The sequence below is a fragment of the Ciconia boyciana genome, chromosome 8, assembly GCF_034638445.1.
Source record: "Ciconia boyciana chromosome 8, ASM3463844v1, whole genome shotgun sequence".
NCBI lineage: Eukaryota > Metazoa > Chordata > Aves > Ciconiiformes > Ciconiidae > Ciconia > Ciconia boyciana.
In genome coordinates, this window is record NC_132941.1 from 22,378,430 (window position 1) to 22,396,279 (window position 17,850).

A 17,850-nucleotide genomic window follows, 5' to 3' on the forward strand; every position below is an offset into this window, starting at 1 on the left:
GGTTTCATAGGAGCAGGGCAATGCGGGGCTTGTCTCGCAGGCTGGATCCGGCCGTTTTCTCCCATCCCTGTGGATCTACCCGGCTCCACTGCACGGGGATGGGCAGATTGATGCCCCCCAGGCAGCATTTCGAACCTCGGTGGCCTTGCACTGATGGAGAACCCGCACCAGCCCCTCCTGATCCATCATATCCCAAAGCGCTGGAGAAGATGGAGAGGGTCCTGGGGCCGCATCAGGAACCCCCAGAGGGGTTCCCCAGGACCCACCTGCCCCTCTTCCACCTCCCCATCCTCTTCCCTTCCCCCCCCAGCCTCCTCCGTGCTCACTGCCAAGCCCTGCAAGGGTTGGGTGCCTCCTGATGAGAACAGCGTTAAGAGCTGCTGCCTTGCATGCCAGGCAGCCTCACACCCCAAACACATCCTCACCCAGTGCCGGGCTCCCTCCCCGGCCACCACCCCTTGCTGAGCCCTCGGCTCCCCGGAGCTGGCCAGGGGGGCAGCCGGAGGGCCACTGCTGGTCCCCTGCCCTTGGCAGGGCTCGCACACACCTGCGATGTGGATGCACCTTGCTTCCCTCCATGGGTCACCACTCCGGGGAGGATCCCAGCTGCGTGCCTGTGGGTTTGCTAGTGTATATAGTCGTGCCAGCATGTGTGTGCAAGGATATACGTGAGCAACAGGACGACGGTGCCTGCAGGTGTGTGTGTGTGTGGCAGAGCATGTGTGTACGTGAACACATGCAATTACGTACATGCAAGAGCATAAATGTGCTATGCATTTGTAGGCAAGTGAGCTATTTATACATGTATAAGAAACATATAGCATGTTTGTGTGCATTGGACCAGGCGTGTGTTAAAATGTGCATGCGTGCACTGCGGGAGAGCACGGATGCATGTCAGCTCTGTATGTGCAACCTGTGTGTGTAGTCTGTATGTGCAGCAACACACCTGTATAGGTGTACATATAGACGGGGTGAATGAACGTACACCAGCCTCACGCACGAGAGGAGGGACGTGGGTTCTCCAGGAGCTGCAGGCGTGGGTGCCTGCGCGTTTTAGGAGGCACCACAGTGTGTGCGAGCGTGCGTGGAGACAGCTCCGCCTGGGGTTTCTGGACACGTCGACGTGTCCTGCGTGGTCCGTGTGTCTCGAGCAGTCCTCCTTCCAAGCCGTGGGGAAAGGCAGCGTGGGGGGCATTTGCACAGCGTGTCCCCTGGGGACGGACAGCCCTGCCTAGAACAGTCGGAACAGCCAGGGGAACCACTCTGTGTCCCCTGGACTCCAAAGGGGACATTCGTGGTGGCACAACTGAGACCCCGCCTTTGCACCGTGGGAAACCACTCTCTTCCCCCTTTCCCGTGGTGGGAGAGGGCTGGGATGCCTGGATCCTGTCAAGGGAGACATGCGTGGCGGGGGGGGCTGCTGTCCCCTTGCAGGTGATAGCAGCCTCCCGTGGCAGAGGGGACCAAGCCGACGGTGTAGCCGGTGCTGGGGAGCCCCCCGCCCCCAGCCAGCCGGGAGGGACTGATCCTGGGCTGCTCCGGCGCCGCCTTGACCCCGGGCCAGGCTCCTGGACGTGGGGCCACCGCCCCAGTCCTTTAAAAGGCATTTCCCCCCCACACCCATAGCGTGACTGCGAGTGACCGGGGCGGCCCTCCCGGGTCTGTCCGGAGCCCCTTCGCACGCGATGTCCCCAGCGCTACCTCTGGGACCCCCGGCGGGGCGGGACCCCCCGGCCCCTCTCCCATCCCACTGTGGCCAGGCTGAGGACAGGGGTGCGGCTGGAGGGGGTGAGATTTGGGGTGCGGGCTGGTCCCCCTTGGCCTCCCTGGAGGGCAGGTCCTGGCTTGTCACCTCATGGGGACCGGGGATGGGGGGGCTGGAGCTGCAAACTCTGCCTGAGACCCTCCTTGGTCCCGCCGAGCATCGCCCCCTGACGCGCCCCCATCTCCGGCTGCACCCCCTGCCCAGTCCCCGCACCACCTCGCCCCCCGGGCTGCTCTGTCCCCAGGGGACAGGAGGTGACAGAGGGCATGGCTGCTTCTCACGCGAACCTGGACAATCTTTAACCGGGCCGGGGCAGCGAGGGCCGTGACCCCCGGGGCTGCCCCACCGCCCCCTTCCCCACGGGGACCCGATCCGGGCTGTGGGCCAGCAGAGCGGCCCCGCAGCGTGGAGGGGGGACGGATCCGGTGAACTCCCCCCGGCTCTGCTCCCTCTGCTTTACCGGGGAGCACCGGCGGAGGGACGAGCAAACCCCCGCGCCGGCCAGCGGGACGCGGAGGGGGCAATCGCGGTGGGGAGGGTGGTCCACGGTCATCCCTGCGTGTTCGCGGAGCCCCGTGGGGGTTGGATCCCCGCTCCTGCCCGGCACCGCGCACACCGGGGCTATTTTCCCACGCTCCCGCTCGCCCCGCGGCTCCGGGCGCCGGGGACATCCCGGGGCTGCGGCGGCGGTGGGGGGGGGGCTGGATGGGGCCGGGTGCCTGCAGCGAGGGCTGCGGCGGAGGGAGCAGCGGAGCCGGGGCGCAGCCCGCGGGGGCCCGGGGGGGGGGAACCGGGGCGCGGGACCGGCGCCTTTAAGATCCTGCCGGTAGCGTGACTGGAGTGACCGGGGCGGCGCGGGTTGCCCAAACATCCCGCCCGCTTCGCACGCGATGCCCCCCCCGGTCTGTAACCCACGGGCGGCACCGGCATCCCCCGCCCGACCCGTCGGGACCCCCCTCCCCTTCTCCCGCCGCCTTGTAGCGTCCCCACCGGGGACACGCAGGGGAGCGGGGCTCCCACACCCCGCGCGTCGGGGGGGCTGCGCGGCCCCTCTCCTGCCACCACCGGGAGGGGAGTGGGGGGGGTCCGGGTTAGTTATTTAGGAGTTTGGACGCACGTCAGCTTTGATTAGGCTTCGGTCACGTGACATGAGGTTGCCGGGCCAATCAGAGCGAGCGGTGATGCATATAAAGCAGGAGCGAAGGGCGACCGGGGTACCTGCTGGGAGGATCGGGCCCCCAGCCGCTCCGCTCCGCAGGTGAGTCTCGTCGGGGCTGCGCACTGCGAGGCACGGCTCCCTGCCTGGAGGATGGAGAGGTGTGGGGGGCACTTCCAGCTCTCCAGGGGACCCCTGAGGGATGGAAAGCCGGGGGGTGCCCTGCTGCAGGGTGTCCCCTCTCTCCAGCTCCCCAAAACTCCTGTAACATCCTTCCCGGAGCTGTTGGAAGGTGATTTCTGAGTGGTCCCGGGGCTAATCCTTGTCCCATGGCCTCTCCTGCCCTGGGGTGGCCACGATCCACTGCCGTGGGCTGGGAGGGGGTCCCAGCTGGGCTGCACCCACTGGGGTGCAGGGGTCCCAGCAGCCCTCCCAGGCTCCTCACCCCATGGGACCTGGGTGTCCCATGGCAGGGTGTAGCACCTTGCCAAACCCAAGGGGAGGTGGGATTTCAGACCCAGCCTTTTCCTACCCCTGGCTTGGGGTTTTCCAGGGGATTTCTGACAGAGCTGGGAGCAGGGTGCCCACAGCCTGCCAGCCCCATGCTACAGCCATGGCTAGCTTTTGTTGCCATTGATCTTTAGGAAGATTCGTGGCAATGCTGTATTCAGTTTGCTGGAGAGCAGTGGCTCAGCATGAGCCACCAGGTGACTCAAATCAGGAGGATTCAGCTCTCCTGTAGTCAAGTACTCTGGAAAAAACTTTGCAGTATGAAAGAGAGGTCCTGTAGCTACGAGAGCATGTTTCCTACCCTGGCATACAGAGAAAAACCCATGGGACCTGTTGCTTCCACTCCTGGCTAGCAAAAAGAAACTGCTTTCACTTAAAAGCAGTTTCCTAAAGTGCAGAAAACGAATGCAGCTCTGGATCAGAAGTTAAGCCCAGCCTTCCTGCCCTCAGTCCTGTGCAGTTGCTACTAAGGGTGTCTCAAACTACAGGTGCTCCATGGACCTCCCCTCCTTCATAATGTCTCTTTGGTTTATTACTTAAGGCTTCTGCATGCCAGCAGTGATGAAGGCTGCAATGTCGCTGGTGGGAAGCCAAGGTGTTGTCTCAGCCACCGAGGTCCTCCTTGCGGCTGCTGTCTTCTGCCTGGTCTTCCTGCTCATCCAGTCCCTCCGGCAGCACGTGCCCAAGGGGCTGAAGAGCCCCCCAGGACCCAGAGGCTACCCCATCCTCGGCAACGTGCTGGAGCTGAGGAAGGACACGCACCTAGCCCTGACCAGGCTGAGCCAGAAGTATGGGGACGTGATGGAGGTCAGGATCGGCACCCGGCCCGTCCTGGTGCTGAGTGGGCTGGACACCATCAGGCAAGCGTTGGTGAAGCAAGGAGAAGACTTCATGGGGCGCCCTGACCTCCACAGCTTCCAATACATTTCGAATGGCCAGAGCCTGGCCTTCAGCCCCGACTCAGGAGAGGTGTGGAAAGCCCGCAGAAAGCTGGCCCAGAATGCTCTGAAGACCTTCTCCATTGCCCCCAGCCCCACCTCCTCTTCCACCTGCCTCCTGGAGGAGCATGTCTCCAAGGAGGCCGACTACCTGGTGACCAAGTTCCTGCAGCTGATGGATGAGGAGAAGAGCTTTGACCTTAACCAGTACCTGGTTGTCTCTGTGGCCAATGTCATCTGTGCTATGTGCTTTGGCAAGCGCTACAACCACAACGACCAAGAGCTGCTCAGCTTGGTGAACCTCAGCAACGAATTTGGGGACGTGGCTGCTTCTGGCAATCCTGCTGACTTCATCCCTGTACTCCAGTATCTTCCCAGCCGCACCATGCAGCTCTTTAAGGACATCAACAGGCGTTTCAACTTCTTTGTGCAAAAAATTGTCCAGGAGCATTACACCAGCTTTGATAAGGTAAGACCTTGGATGCTTTTGGATGTGGGTGGAGATGCCTACAGTTGGCTGCCTGCCTGGCAACAGGGGGAAGAGGATACTCCCTTGTCCCCTCACCTCTGCCCAGGAAAGCTCCTTGAAGCTTTTGAACCTGCAGTTAATCCCCCCAGGAGCCAGCAATGACTGGGGGAGGAGATGTTTCCCCAGCCCTGGGTGTCTATGATGTCCCTGACCCACTGGCTCTTCCCCAGGAGCACATCCGGGACATCACTGACTCGCTGATCGAGCACTGCCAGGAGAAGAGCGTAGGGGAGGATGCCCGTGTCCCGATCTCCAATGAGAAGATCATCAGCATTGTCAATGACCTCTTTGGGGCAGGTGAGAACACTTCTGAGGGTAAAGCCTCTCTGCTGGGAGACTGAGTGGGGGAACTGGGGCCATCGAGGTGAGACCTTGGCCATGCCTGGGTGTTAGGAGCTGCTTCTGGTCTCATGGGCGCTCTACTGAGCAGTGACCAGAGCAGATGGTTTTTCAGTGACAGCTGATGGGGAACTGCTCCATGGCAAACATCTAGAGTGATGGGGTTTGTAAATGGGGTCTGCTTGCCTGTCGTCTTTTGGTAACTAGATGCCTTTTTCATGTCCATCCAGGCTTTGACACTGTGACAACTGCCTTATCCTGGAGTCTCATGTACGTCGCCTTGTACCCCGACATCCAGAAGAGGATCCAGGAAGAACTAGGTAAGTCCATGAACTTGCTTCCTCTGGGGCCAAAACCTCTCTGGTGAGGGCTGACCCCAGCCCGCTCCCTCCTCTTGACCTCCTGCAGACCAGACCATTGGCTGGGAGAGGAGACCGAGGCTGTCGGACCGAGTCATGCTGCCCTACACAGAAGCCTTTATCCTGGAGATGTTCAGGCACTCCTCCTTCCTGCCCTTCACCATCCCGCACAGGTACAGGCTGGAGCAGCTGACCCATTATTTGGGGGCTTTTTGGAGTGGTTTTCTGGGAGGTGCCATTTAGGCAGATAATTGCCTGGGAATCAGTCCCTGCTATGGGGAATATTCCAGTGCACAGCCTGAATTACTCCTGTTAGAGGTCCCTATGGCTTTCATGCTCACTGATAGCACAGCTGCCACACTGTGCTGATGCCTGTGGCTGCGTCTGCTGCCCTTGGGGCTGGCAGCTGCTCGGCTTGCTGCCCGCCTGGGTTTGAATCCTTTGCTTTGAGGGTAGTTTTACTCCAAAGCCTTTGCTAGTGGAAGGGTGGTGAACACCCCTGGTTTATATTTCCCCTGTCTTGGGAGAAACCACATCACAACTCAACCAGCTTCCTGAAACCGTAATCTTTCTGCTTGAGGAAAAGGGTTAACCAAGACTATTTAGTCTCCAAAATACAAATTGGGGTATTTCCTAGCCAGTCCTTAAAGTACAAATAGGGCATTGAAAATGAAACACCTCTAGGACACAAAGCTGTGGGTCTCCTCTTAACTTCTCCTCTCCACCCATATTTCTTTCAGTACAACAAAAGCGACAGCATTGAACGGCTATTACATCCCTAAGGATACCTGTGTGTTTATCAACCAGTGGCAAGTGAATCACGATGAGTGAGTATACCAAATCCCCTGTGCTTATCCAGGCTGCAATGGCTTTGCTTGGCATTAAGATCGCTCTGATGCTTTAGAGCAACATGCCAAAATCTGAATGGCTCATGAAGGCAGGAAAAGGCAGACTGGACTGAAAATCATGTGGGTTTGATGCTGAGCCCTGCCTTGGGTCTCCTGGGCATGGAGCTGCTCTGGGTTGACTTGGTCACCGGTTCAGCAACTCCTCAACACCAGGACTTACCCAATTTATGTGCAGTAACATGGTGATGTCCTCAAGGCACTGGACTTCCCAGGTATGTGGGAGGGTTGGAGGTTGGGCTGCTGAATAATCAGGAATCAGTAGATCCTCCTGCCAAGCAGCCCTTGTGATCTGGATTGACGGCTCTGGATGTGCTCAATGGGAACTGTCTGGTTCCCTCTTTGAGGGAGGAAAATGTCCTGATGTGACTCTTGTTAAACTCAATAGACTCATGTTGTTATTGCTGATAATCAGCTTTGGTGAATGAAAGGGGATCTGGAAACCAAAGCCCCATCCTACCCCTCCACTGCTCTCCAGTAGAGACCCTTCTGGGGGGGGGGGGGGAGTAAGTTGACTAAAGATTGACACAGAAGGTGGTTCCCAGATCAGGTATTTTGCATCAGAAGCTCAAGAGCTTTGTATCCAAGTAGCCCAGCAGCACAGAAACATTACAATGTTCCTTCTGCTCCTGTGTATGCTGGTGAGCCTTGCAATGGGAACACTGTTCTTAGGGCCAGAGAGGACTCCCTGTATCCAGGCAGAAATTCTCAGCTAAGGCACTGGAAAATCCCACCTGGCACCTCCAAGCAGCCAGGCTGGGACAGGTTGGGCAGCTTTCCTAGGAGGATTCAAGGTGGGGAAACCCTCAGGTCTCTATCCTTTCTTTTTAAGAGGTACTGACTGATTTCTGTGCACAGATTTTCTTTCTTCTTTCAGCTGACACTGCAGGACCTCTAGATATTACATGCTGAATTAAATCCATCCCTGGTATCTGCACAGGCAAACACAATCTGAGTTTGAAATAGATTTCAATAGACTGAGCTGATGGGGTCTGACATGGAGTTGGCATTTTAGATCAGGGATAGAGGTTGCCAAAGTTTTTTGGATGGTGAAATGAAAGTATTGCAATGCTTCTCTCTGTGAGGAGTTTTTTGACTGCTGTCCCCACCCCCATCACCGTGGTGGGTGAAAACAGCTTCCTCAGGTGTGTCTCCTTTCTGCTCCAGGAAGCTTTGGAAAGACCCCTCAACCTTCAACCCCGAGCGGTTCCTCAATGCCACAGGGACCGAAATAAGCAAGATGGAAAGCGACAAAGTGATGGCTTTCGGCTTGGGGAAAAGGCGGTGCATCGGGGAGTCCATTGGCCGGTGGGAGGTCTTCCTCTTCTTGGCCACCATGCTGCAGCAGCTGGAGTTCAGCCTCCGCCCTGGGGAGGAGGTGGACATCACTCCTCAGTATGGACTGACAATGAAATACAAGAAATGCAAGTGCTTCCAGATTAAGAAGCGTTTCCCTATGACGAGCTCTCCATAAACTGCAGAAGAAAGCATTGCTTTGCAGAAGAAAGCCAGCCCTTGGAGTCAGACACTCAGCCTTTTGCTAAGGCTCTCTAGAAGCCAGCACAGCCCCTTGCTGTGTTGCTTCACTGGAGGCTTGTTCATCTCGTGTAAATGTGAGTGGGGAGGGATAAAGGTGGCTGTGGTCTCCTTGCAGCCCCCCTAGCCAGCTCCATTGCCCTTGCCTGCAGAAAAGCCCACCAGAGGTCCAGCCCGCTCATCCCTCTTGGGGAGGTCCAGGAGGACCACAGCCCTGCGGTGGGGAGGAGGATGCTTTGGGCTGGGAGAAGCAGTGTGGGATGTCGGTAGGGGTGTCCTCGCCCTGCCTGGTGCTACAGGCAGAGCTGCAGCCACTGTGGGCAACTCCCTTCATCCACCAAATAGGAATAAACCTGCAGGTTCCTCCTGAGAAACCCAGCCAGCCTTTTCCCACAGGGTGAAGGTCTTTCAAGCTCGTTTGGCAGAGCTGTTTGCAAAGCCTTCAGCTCCTTGTGCTGATGGGAATGGGCTCTCCCTGCTGCTCCAGCTGCCTGCTGAAGGGCTCTTGAGGAGATGCAGAGGCCAGACCTACCCCTGCTCCAGCACCTGTCTTGAGTGGACTCATTCTGGGAGCACCCTTGCATGGCTAAATTCCCTGAATGTAAATTCATGAAATGAATCCCTGAGTGTTTCTACCAATCCTTGGTGATAGCCTACTAGGAAAAAAATCTATAAGTAGTGCTGTTCACAAATTGAGGTATTGGCTAAACTCCTAACAAGAAGCCTCCTGGAAAATATCAAAGGACTGAGAATAAGGGACAAGAAGTAGTAAGAGGCACAGCAGAACACTTCTGGCTTTCAGACTAGGTATTTCCTGCTTTTTTTAACTATTTTCTTTTTTTAGCAAGCAATAGATTTCTATATTCAGATTAGTGAAAGAGCAAGGGTTTGAGAACTGCAGGAGATGCACTGCCTTATCTTGCAGTCTGCTTTAGCCAGTGTGAAGGTGAATTCTTATGGCAAACGGAGCAGTGATTCCTGCTTGTTTGTACCTGTGTGGAAAGCATCCGTATGCTGGGATATAAACTGCATAGTATTTCTAACCCAATAAATACTTAGATGAAAAAGTTTCTTAAGTTTCTTGTTTGGTTCTTGCTGGTCTTATTTCACTGGGAAAAGATTGGTGGGGGGAACCACACCTTTTTTTCATTCTTAAAAATCTGACTTGGGTATGTTGGATCTGGATTTTTCCTATGGAGACATGAGCTGGTTGTTCCTTTACTGTTGGGGCTGTGACACCAGTGGCATTAGGGGGACTTTTTAGTCCTTGTGGGTGCTGGCTTTGGTCTTCTCCCTGTGAGGAGATGCTAAAGCCTCAGCTGGGATTTGTGGAGAGGTGATGCTGAGCTCCAGCTCAGTTCAGGATTTCACTAAAAATCAGGACTAGCCCCTCTATCCCTGAAAAAAAAAAGAATTGGCCCCTCTGGGTTAATATGAAAAATTAAATAGCCCCTCTATCCCTGGAAAAAAATGAATTCTGAAAGGCTTGAAAGCAGCCTTTCAGAATCCTCAAGGAGGTGATCTACAGAGGGATGCTTCAGGCCATCGCCAGCTCCGTGCTTCCCCCTCTCAGAGCATGATTATTTCCAAGGCTTTGCATAACTTCCATTAAAAAAAAAGGCAATAAACACTAAATTGCCATGCAAATAATAGGGGACTATATGGACAATGGGGGTCTCTTCATACCTGAAGTGGCATCCCTGCAGGGATCAGACCTCTGGGGTTTCCAGTTTGGTGGGGTAGGAAACCATTCTTGCCCCACAGGCACATTTTCATGGGGCACAAATATTTAGCCAAGCCCTCAAATGGGGGTATAATGTCAGGAATCTTGGCAAAATTCAGTCTTCTGTTGAAAAGTGTGTTCCTCCCCAAATCCCTGCCCTGGGATGCTCTGTGGCATGAGCTACTCTCACCCCACACAGGGATAAAATCAAAGTAAGTGCAGAAAGGTTAATATTTGACTCCATCCATCACTGGGACATAAAGGACAGCTGAATAATTCAGTGGCTTTTTTAATGGTGCCACCCATTGTACCACGGAGTTATTTTTAATTTTGTGGCCATGCTGTGGAAAGGCTGATCTCGAGAAGAGGAGCCTTCCTCCTGCCGTGACCTCGCTCACCTTTGTGTTATTGTTACTGACTGATATGGTAATGATTTTGTTTTTAATTAGGGTCCCCAGCACAGCCTGCTGTTTAGCTTGGGAAGGTCAGCTGGTGCAGGGATCCAGCACCCCACCTGCTCCTTCCTCTGAGTAATGAGCAAAACAGCCTCCAGCTTTGGAGGGGGGCAAAGCAGATTTTAATGGAGCTGAGGAGAAAGCAGGAGATGAATGTGTCCATGCCTCTGCCGGTGAGTCGGAGGGAGGTGACAGAGGGGTGAAGGGGATGATGGAGGTCTGGTGGAGGGGTGATGGAGGTGTGATGGAGGTGACAGAGAGGTGATGGAGGGGTGATGGAGGTGATGACGGTGTGAGGAAGGTGATAGAGGTATGATAGAGGTCACAGATGGGTGTGACAGAGGTGATGGAGGTGTGATGGAGGCGATGAGGGTGGGATGGAAGTGACGGATTCATGATGGAGGATGTATGACAGTGGTAATCGATGGGTGAGGGAGGTCACAGAGGCAATGGAGGTGCGACGGAGGCGGTGGAGACGTGACGGACACCACGGAGGCACGGGACGACGTGTGACAGTGGTGACAGAGGGGAGATAAAGAGAGTATGGTGTTGTGGCAGACATGTAGCAGCGGTCATGGAGGTGGGATGGAGATGGCGGGTTTGTGATGGCGGTGACGGCAGTGTGGCGGAGGTCACAGAGGTGTGACAGACACTGCGGAGGACACGAGACAGGGCACCAGAAGCGCAGGGAGGCGTGAGCCAGCCGTAACGGAAGCGCCCTGGGGCGCCATCATGGGGAGCCCTGCGGCGGGCCCGTGCCGCGCATGCGCGCAGCGGTGCGCAGCTCTGCACACCGTGTGTCGGGTTTCCGTTGCGCATGCGTAGAGCGCCGCCGGCGTCCGCCGACGCGCCGGAGCGCTGCGTTACTGCGCATGGGCTGAGCGTCAACTCCTCCTCGCCTCTCTATGGTCGCCCGCCGGTGGCTTGAGCGCCGCTCGCAGGCGGGGCGCGGGGCAGGAAGTGACGGAAGCGCCGAGCGTCGCTGAGGCGGAGGGGCCACGGGTGAGGCGGGGAGCGAGCGGCGGGTGCAGGTGAGGCGGGGGAGCCGCCCCCTCCCCGTCCCCTCGCCCCGGGGGGGCCGGTGGGAGCGGGACGGGGTGAGCCGGGGCCCTCGGTAGGGGGCCGGGCGAGGCCCGGCCCTCCCGTGAGGCGCAGCCGTGGCGCCAGGCCCTCCCCGGCACGCCCGGGGCTGTCGTGGGGAGGCCAGGCCGGGGGAGCGGCTGGGGAGGGAAAGGCCTGCGGAGGCAGGGCTGAGCGTCTCCCCTCGTTGGGCTCCAAGCCTCAGCAGGCCGTCTCTTGCTGGGGTCCCCAATAGGGGGGCCTGTGTTTTCCTATGGGGATCGGGCTGGAGGCAGCCCACCCTGATCCAGCCTGGGGAGACGAGCCCTGCCGGGAGCATATATCCCCTGCCGGCTTGTCTCTCAGGTACAGCGCGGGTGGGCTCGGTGGCTGCTTTCCGTGTAAAGGCGTGAAACCACCTCCGTGCTAACTCATCTTTCAGATGGGGAGAACATGCATGGTGGCATCTTTCTTCTCAAGCAGCAGTGCCTGGCGTGCAAAGCTATCAACTCATCACGTGCTAAGTTATCTCTTACAAACTCTGTTTATTAAGTGCTGCATGCATGTTTGAGTAATCTCTGTGACTTGAGTTTCTTTTAAAACTTGCAGGAACATCAGTGGTTTACACTTGAAATAAGAGATGTGGGGGGGGGAATACAAGATATCTGCGAGTTGTATGACAGATACTCAGAATATAAGACAGAATATTAGACAGGAGGTTTGACTTTCCAGGTGTATGTAAACAAACAAATGTGCTCACGTTTGTCATGTGTGCTGAAGTAAATCATCCACTACATGTGTAGTTCATTCTGGCTTCTAAATGATTTGCACACAAAGTAGTAGAATGAGATCCTCTGAGATGAGGAGTCTCCCTTGTTTGGGTTTATGTTTGCACACAAACATAGATTTTATGTTTGTTTTTTTTTTTTCTTGGTAAAAGGAGGCTCTTATTTTTGAAAAGGATCCTTGTGAGATGGTGATGTGTACTGAACTCTCTTCCTTGTTTTCAAAAAGGGATACAAAAAGCAGGAAAGGGAATGAAATTTTAGTTTTACTGCAAATACTCAGGGATATGTTATCTGTGTTTTGAAAGTGCTTTTTATCAGCCGTCATCTTGGAATCTAGACATTGTTATTATGGGTTAATATAAATACACAGAAACAGGAAAGAAAGGAGGCTGTTCCTGAAGAATTTACGGCTTAGTGACCAAATTTAGTGTTTGCTTCCCTTTGAAGCATCCCCTGTTTTCAGTCCCCTGAAAGTTGAGGGAAGTGAGTTAGTTCTGGTAGCATGCATGCATCCTACTTATTTCCAGGGTTTTTTTCCTTGCATCTGTTTCCAAGAAGCTCAGGACAGGAAGGGCTGGAAGAGAATTAAAATGACTCTCACAGAAATGTGGTTTATATATTGATGTTCATCTTCCTGGGTTATCTCCTGTGCTTTCTGTCTTTGTGTTCCTTACAGTAAATATCAAGCATTCTCCCTCTTAGTATTGATTACAGCATGAAAGGCAAATATAGGAAAAAGGTAGTAATTTTCATTTATGAGCTTGTCAGCTCTTTTGCGCTACCGTGATGCTAGTGAGCCTGTCATCTTCCTGTGTTCTTTGTCTGGAGGAAGAAATCTCAGATCAAAAGATGTGCTTAGCTGCTTCAAAGTGTGTTGATACAAGTTCAGTCAAGCATCAAAACCGAGGGAATTACATGGGACTGAACATCTAACTAAACAAAGTGTATTTCCCCCCCTGTATTCTGGTAGAACTCGATGCTGGAAAGAACTGCAACTTTCTTTTCTCATTTATCTAATTGTGGCAGTAATACTAATACTCCTGGCTCTGGAGACCCTGAAGACTGTTGTCCTGGGCTCCAGTGTTGGTTTCCACCACTGCCACCCCCACCCCCCATATCTGTTTGTTGCCTTAAAGGTGTTGGTTTTCATTTGTATGTGCAGAGATCAATCTTCTCACTGCTGAGTATTCACAAAAGCTGTGCTGCCCCAGTGTTCGTATGCCAAAATTTTAAAAAGGGAAGTGAAGATAAATTCCTTGTTTGAAGTTACAGGGAGAATGTCCACAGACAGAACTAAATACTAAATATTGCTGTTGGAAGCTGTTATTCTTGAATTCAGTTACAAAATTATTTCTTTAATGATGCAAACGATGATCTGCGTTACAAACAATTGTATAGGCAAAGCCCTGTCCAGGGATTTACACGCTCACTGTGATCCTCGGTGTCTGTATGGATGTCATTTCCACCCCACAAAGAAGAGAGAAGCTGGCAAAGCCGGAGCCTGGGTGGGAGCCAGGGTCCTGGGTTGGGGGATGCCATTGATGCTGATTTGGGTTGTCAGTTTCTGCATCTTGTTACAGCCAGGCCTGTGTCTCTTTACAGCAATTGTGTGCTGGAAATATGGCTACGGACTGGCTCGGGAGCATTGTGTCAATTAATTGCGGAGAAAGCTTGGGAGTCTACCAAGGACGAGTGTCTGCTGTGGATCAGGTCAGCCAGACCATTTCCCTGACACGGCCCTTCCATAATGGGGTCAAGTGCCTCGTGCCAGAAGTCACCTTCAGGTTAGTGTCTGTCTTTCTTCCTCCTGTGCTTTTCCAGGCAAGGTCTGTGGTGGTTTGGATGTTTTGTTTTGTTTTTCCCCAGAAATGGGCTCTTTACCTTCAATCTCCCTACTGCTACTGAGCGTCTTTGGATGAGAAGTGCCTCTCATGTTTCTTTTAGTTTGTGTGCAGGAGATTACTTTCTAGCTCTGCGATTCTAGTGTTGGAAGTGATGTAGCTCACACTTGGAGGTTATTTGTGGGTGAGGCTCTGTGTCTGTATATATATATATGTATTGTGTGTATACATTCTGTTATTCGGTTTTCAGGTAGTTGAGGGGGCTGGCATACTCTCTTAAAGCTTGGCCCTCAGCATGTGTACTATATGTAATTAAAGTGCGACAGAAGAGACAGCAGAGTGGGAGATCAATTAGAATTATTGCCCCAATACAATTAAATTAACTGCAGTTATTAAATCCAACTCCATCCCCTCTGTCTCTTGCCACGTTCTTTCCTCCGTGTAGACAGGAGAGAGTTTTGAACCAAAAAGCTGAATCAATGCAGCAGTATTGTAGCTCTCAGGAGTTCTTTCCCACCAGCTCCTGGTAACACTGTGCTTAAAAAGAATAAATGAGAGTCACTCGTCACTGGATGTTTTCCTGTTGTCTGGCCTATTACAATAGTTAAGAGACGGACTCACTGATTTTTAAATAAGATTGATTCCCTGAAGTCAATACTCTTAATTTTTTTTTTTTTCCTCGGATTTTGAAGAGAGAGAGTGGGTAAAGACGATGACCATGTTCTTCCAGGAGATGTCTGGAAGTCTGTAGCAAGCTCTTGCTACTTTTGTGTCCCAGTTGGACAAATACTTAAGTTTAAAATAGAAGACCCTAACTTCTGATTTATTTCTTGCAATCAGTGCAAATAGAGGTCTTTGTAACCACTTCTTTGTTTAATTTTGACTCATGCCTAGTGCTGTATTAGTTTTCTTTATCCTTCTTCTGAGGAAACAGGAAGCACCATCCTTGCCTGAGTGTGAATTGCACTAATCTAAGGGTAGCTTTCTGTAGAATTGGATTAAAAGTAGTAGTAGCCTCAAGGCTGAGACTGATTATATTATCTAGAAACTGTTAAATTAATGCAGATTTCTGCAAAGGTCTGTGCCAGTTCCTTCCATTTTCTGCTTGACTGATTCCTGTTTCAGCTAGGAACAGAAGCTTTCAAACACAATCCAGGTGCAGTGTAGAAATACTTGAGTTGTTATTTTGAAGATTTATACCATTTCAGTTGACTATTTTGACATCTGTGGAAATATCCTCTGTGTTTGTGTATTAAAACACTTTTTTTTCTTGTTTCTATTGATAATGGTATCAGAAAAAAACCACTGTACAATGTTGCATGTTTTTCTTTAGGGGTTGTTTTTTGTAAAGGTACCTCGGATGCTAAATCCCTCAATGTCTGGTTTTCTTTTCCTGTTTTTAGGGCAGGTGACATTACTGAGCTGAAAATTCTGGAGATCCCAGGGCCAGGGGACAGCAGACAATGTGGGGACCTGCAGCAGACAGAAATGGGTATCCCTGGTGTTGGATGCCAAGTAGGTCCCAGTCAGAATGGCACTGGGAAAGTGTTAAAGAAGCCCATGTCCAGCAGTGCCCCGCAGAATATCCCAAGGAGAACGGACATGAAGAATCAGGATATTATAATCTCTCCGCAGCAGCAGTGCTCCAAGAGCTACATGGATCGACACGTGGAAACATTGACTCAATCCAAAGGCTTCCGTCGTAGACACAATTCCTGTGAGTATACGTGTTATCCTGCCACTTTCCTTTTGCCTACCTGAGTTACCATTGCAACATCTTTCCTTCTTCAGCAAGAACATTTCAAATGGTGCTGGAAACTTTTGTTTGTTTGCTTTTATACTTGTATTACCACCTGAAGCTCTGAAAAAGAGGAAGATAAATGTTGAGGAGAAAAACTTCACAAACTGTGTCTTGAAGTATTATAAGTGTAGATCTAAATGTCTGGCACTTATCTTTGCATCGTCTTCTAATCATAAAAGATTTAATCTCATCCATAATTTGGTATGAATGTTCATACAGTTTCATTAAAGCTTGCAGGACTGGGCTTACAAAGATATATGCGTATGCTTGCATTAAATGCCCTTATGCAGGTAAATAAAATGGTTTTATTGGGTAAGAATAGTCAGGTGAAGCTGGTTGCTTGACCTGGTCTGCCACTTCTGTGTCAGGTTTTTATGTTTGTTTTGGGGGTTTTGAGGTTGGTTTTTTGGGTGGGTGTGATGTGTTTTGGTGTGGGTTGGTTTTTTTTTGGTGGGGTTTTTTTTTTTTTAGAAGAATACATTCTGTTTCTCTAGGCTTCTGGCCACCTTACAGAAATGTGTTCAGGGTATATTGGCCACAGGGTTGCTTCACTGATGTCTCCATTGCTATCATGCTGATGCAGACCATAAATTCTAGCTCCTTTTCCTTTGTGGGGAGACTTTAAAACTATCACTAGAGTTCTTTGGAGGCAAATTTCGCTCTACTTTTCATTTCTTTTGATTCCCAGTGAAATACCTTTCCTTGCTAGACACAGGCTGGAAAAGTTAATGCAGAGAAGTTAGTGCTCTTCAGCTGAATAACTGGAGAGTAGATTATGGTGAGAACCTTAATTTGTGTGTGCTCTTTGTGCTTGCTCCTGAACCGATGTGGAGGAACAGCAGAAAGCAGCTGGTTCTAGCAGAGGACAGATCCCTATTTATCATAGCACTTTATCAGCTGAAAAATCAAGTACACAATTGTTGCCCTGGCTTCTGCAGGGTATTCCACGTGGGGCCCTAAGGCAGTGCTTGAGTACGTTGTTTGTGCAGCACAGTCCTGTAGCCAATCTAGTTAACAGGTTGGGAAGGTTGTAGCAGAATTTATGATGTCGTTATTTGCCCTTAAAAGCTGGTGTTACTTAGGTGCCTCGTGGTCATGTACTCGCTGTTTCAGAAGTCAGCTTGTCCAGAGTAACCTTCAGAATCGTGTGGGTAAGAAGGGGCTATGTGGATGGTTTTATTTATTAGGTTCAGGACCGTTTTTGATGGGATGTTGGTTGTGTTGTGGGAATTCGGCAAGCTTCCCATGCCAAACCTGATTTGAAGTTGTGTTGTTTTGTTTTGTTTTCTCTTGAAGCCCATTAAAGGAAATTAGTCTTTCTGAACTTGAAAATGCTGCAGACTGTTCTGTGTGTCTCTTATGAACATGGTAGTATAAAGAGGAATGATCACGAAAGCTGTTATGTTGCTCATACAGGACAGAAGCAGGGTGGTGTTGTGTACTTCAAAAATTAATTGGGATGCGAACTGCAAATTCATGTTCCTGAGAATGTGAATTGCTGAGAAATACCAGCCTTTATTTTCAGGGTGCGTTACTTCATTTAGTTTTAGGACACATAAAAGACACCATTTCAGAAGAAGAATGCTCTCCATGTTCTCCCCTCACCCAGCGTCCTGATATGATCTTACACCTTTCTTCTGTCCCTGCTGGCAAGAGCTTAGAGGTTGAGTTGAGAATAGTAGGGGTGGACACTACAGGAATTTGTGATATAACAGGGAAAAGGTGTGTATGAACAGAGGGTGGAGAGGAGCAGCAAAGAGACTGAAGGAAGCAGCTGCCTTCACTGTACAGCCTCCAGCTATGTGGGCTGGTGTTTGGGAGAGGCACAGGTGATATTTGGGAGCTCTTAGGAGGATGCTGTGTTGTGCTGGCTATGGTGGAACTGGAGGGACTGGGGCTGTAGATGGCTGCAAAGACAAATTATATGGTGGGACATGAGCTGGAGTATGAATAGAAAGAGATTATTTTATCAGTTGCACTACAATTGTGCCATACATTTCCATCATATACATCTTTTTGCCCTTCCCTGTTTCAGTCTCCCAAAGAACAGCCCTGTTTGAGTATGCAAAGAGCAATGTACTAGTGTTTTCTTTACTGCAGCATTTCTGAGAGAAGTGTCGTTGATGCCTATTTACATAAAAAGCAA

General features: G+C 51.8%; 2 protein-coding genes across 3 annotated transcripts in view; both read left to right on the forward strand.

The window, feature by feature from the left end:
• The first annotated feature begins 2,898 nt into the window (after positions 1–2,898).
• LOC140655531 (cytochrome P450 1A4-like) lies at positions 2,899–8,366 on the forward strand. Its single transcript, XM_072870215.1, has 7 exons — positions 2,899–3,023; positions 3,973–4,838; positions 5,069–5,195; positions 5,468–5,557; positions 5,646–5,769; positions 6,337–6,423; positions 7,669–8,366. The coding sequence occupies exons 2-7, from the start codon at positions 3,981–3,983 to the stop codon at positions 7,973–7,975; spliced, it is 1,593 nt and encodes a 530-aa protein (XP_072726316.1). The 5' UTR covers positions 2,899–3,023; positions 3,973–3,980; the 3' UTR covers positions 7,976–8,366.
• A 2,805-nt stretch (positions 8,367–11,171) lies between these two features.
• Positions 11,172–17,850, forward strand: part of EDC3 (enhancer of mRNA decapping 3) — a 29,011-nt gene continuing 22,332 nt past the window's right edge. The window contains exons 1-3 of one of the 2 annotated variants that reach the window (XM_072869378.1): positions 11,172–11,217; positions 13,665–13,846; positions 15,307–15,620. In XM_072869378.1, the coding sequence (XP_072725479.1) occupies positions 13,683–13,846; positions 15,307–15,620 (478 nt within the window). In that variant the 5' untranslated portion in view covers positions 11,172–11,217; positions 13,665–13,682. Of the gene's footprint in view, positions 11,247–13,664; positions 13,847–15,306; positions 15,621–17,850 lie in introns of both variants that reach the window. The other variant, XM_072869377.1, reaches the window with a different exon arrangement.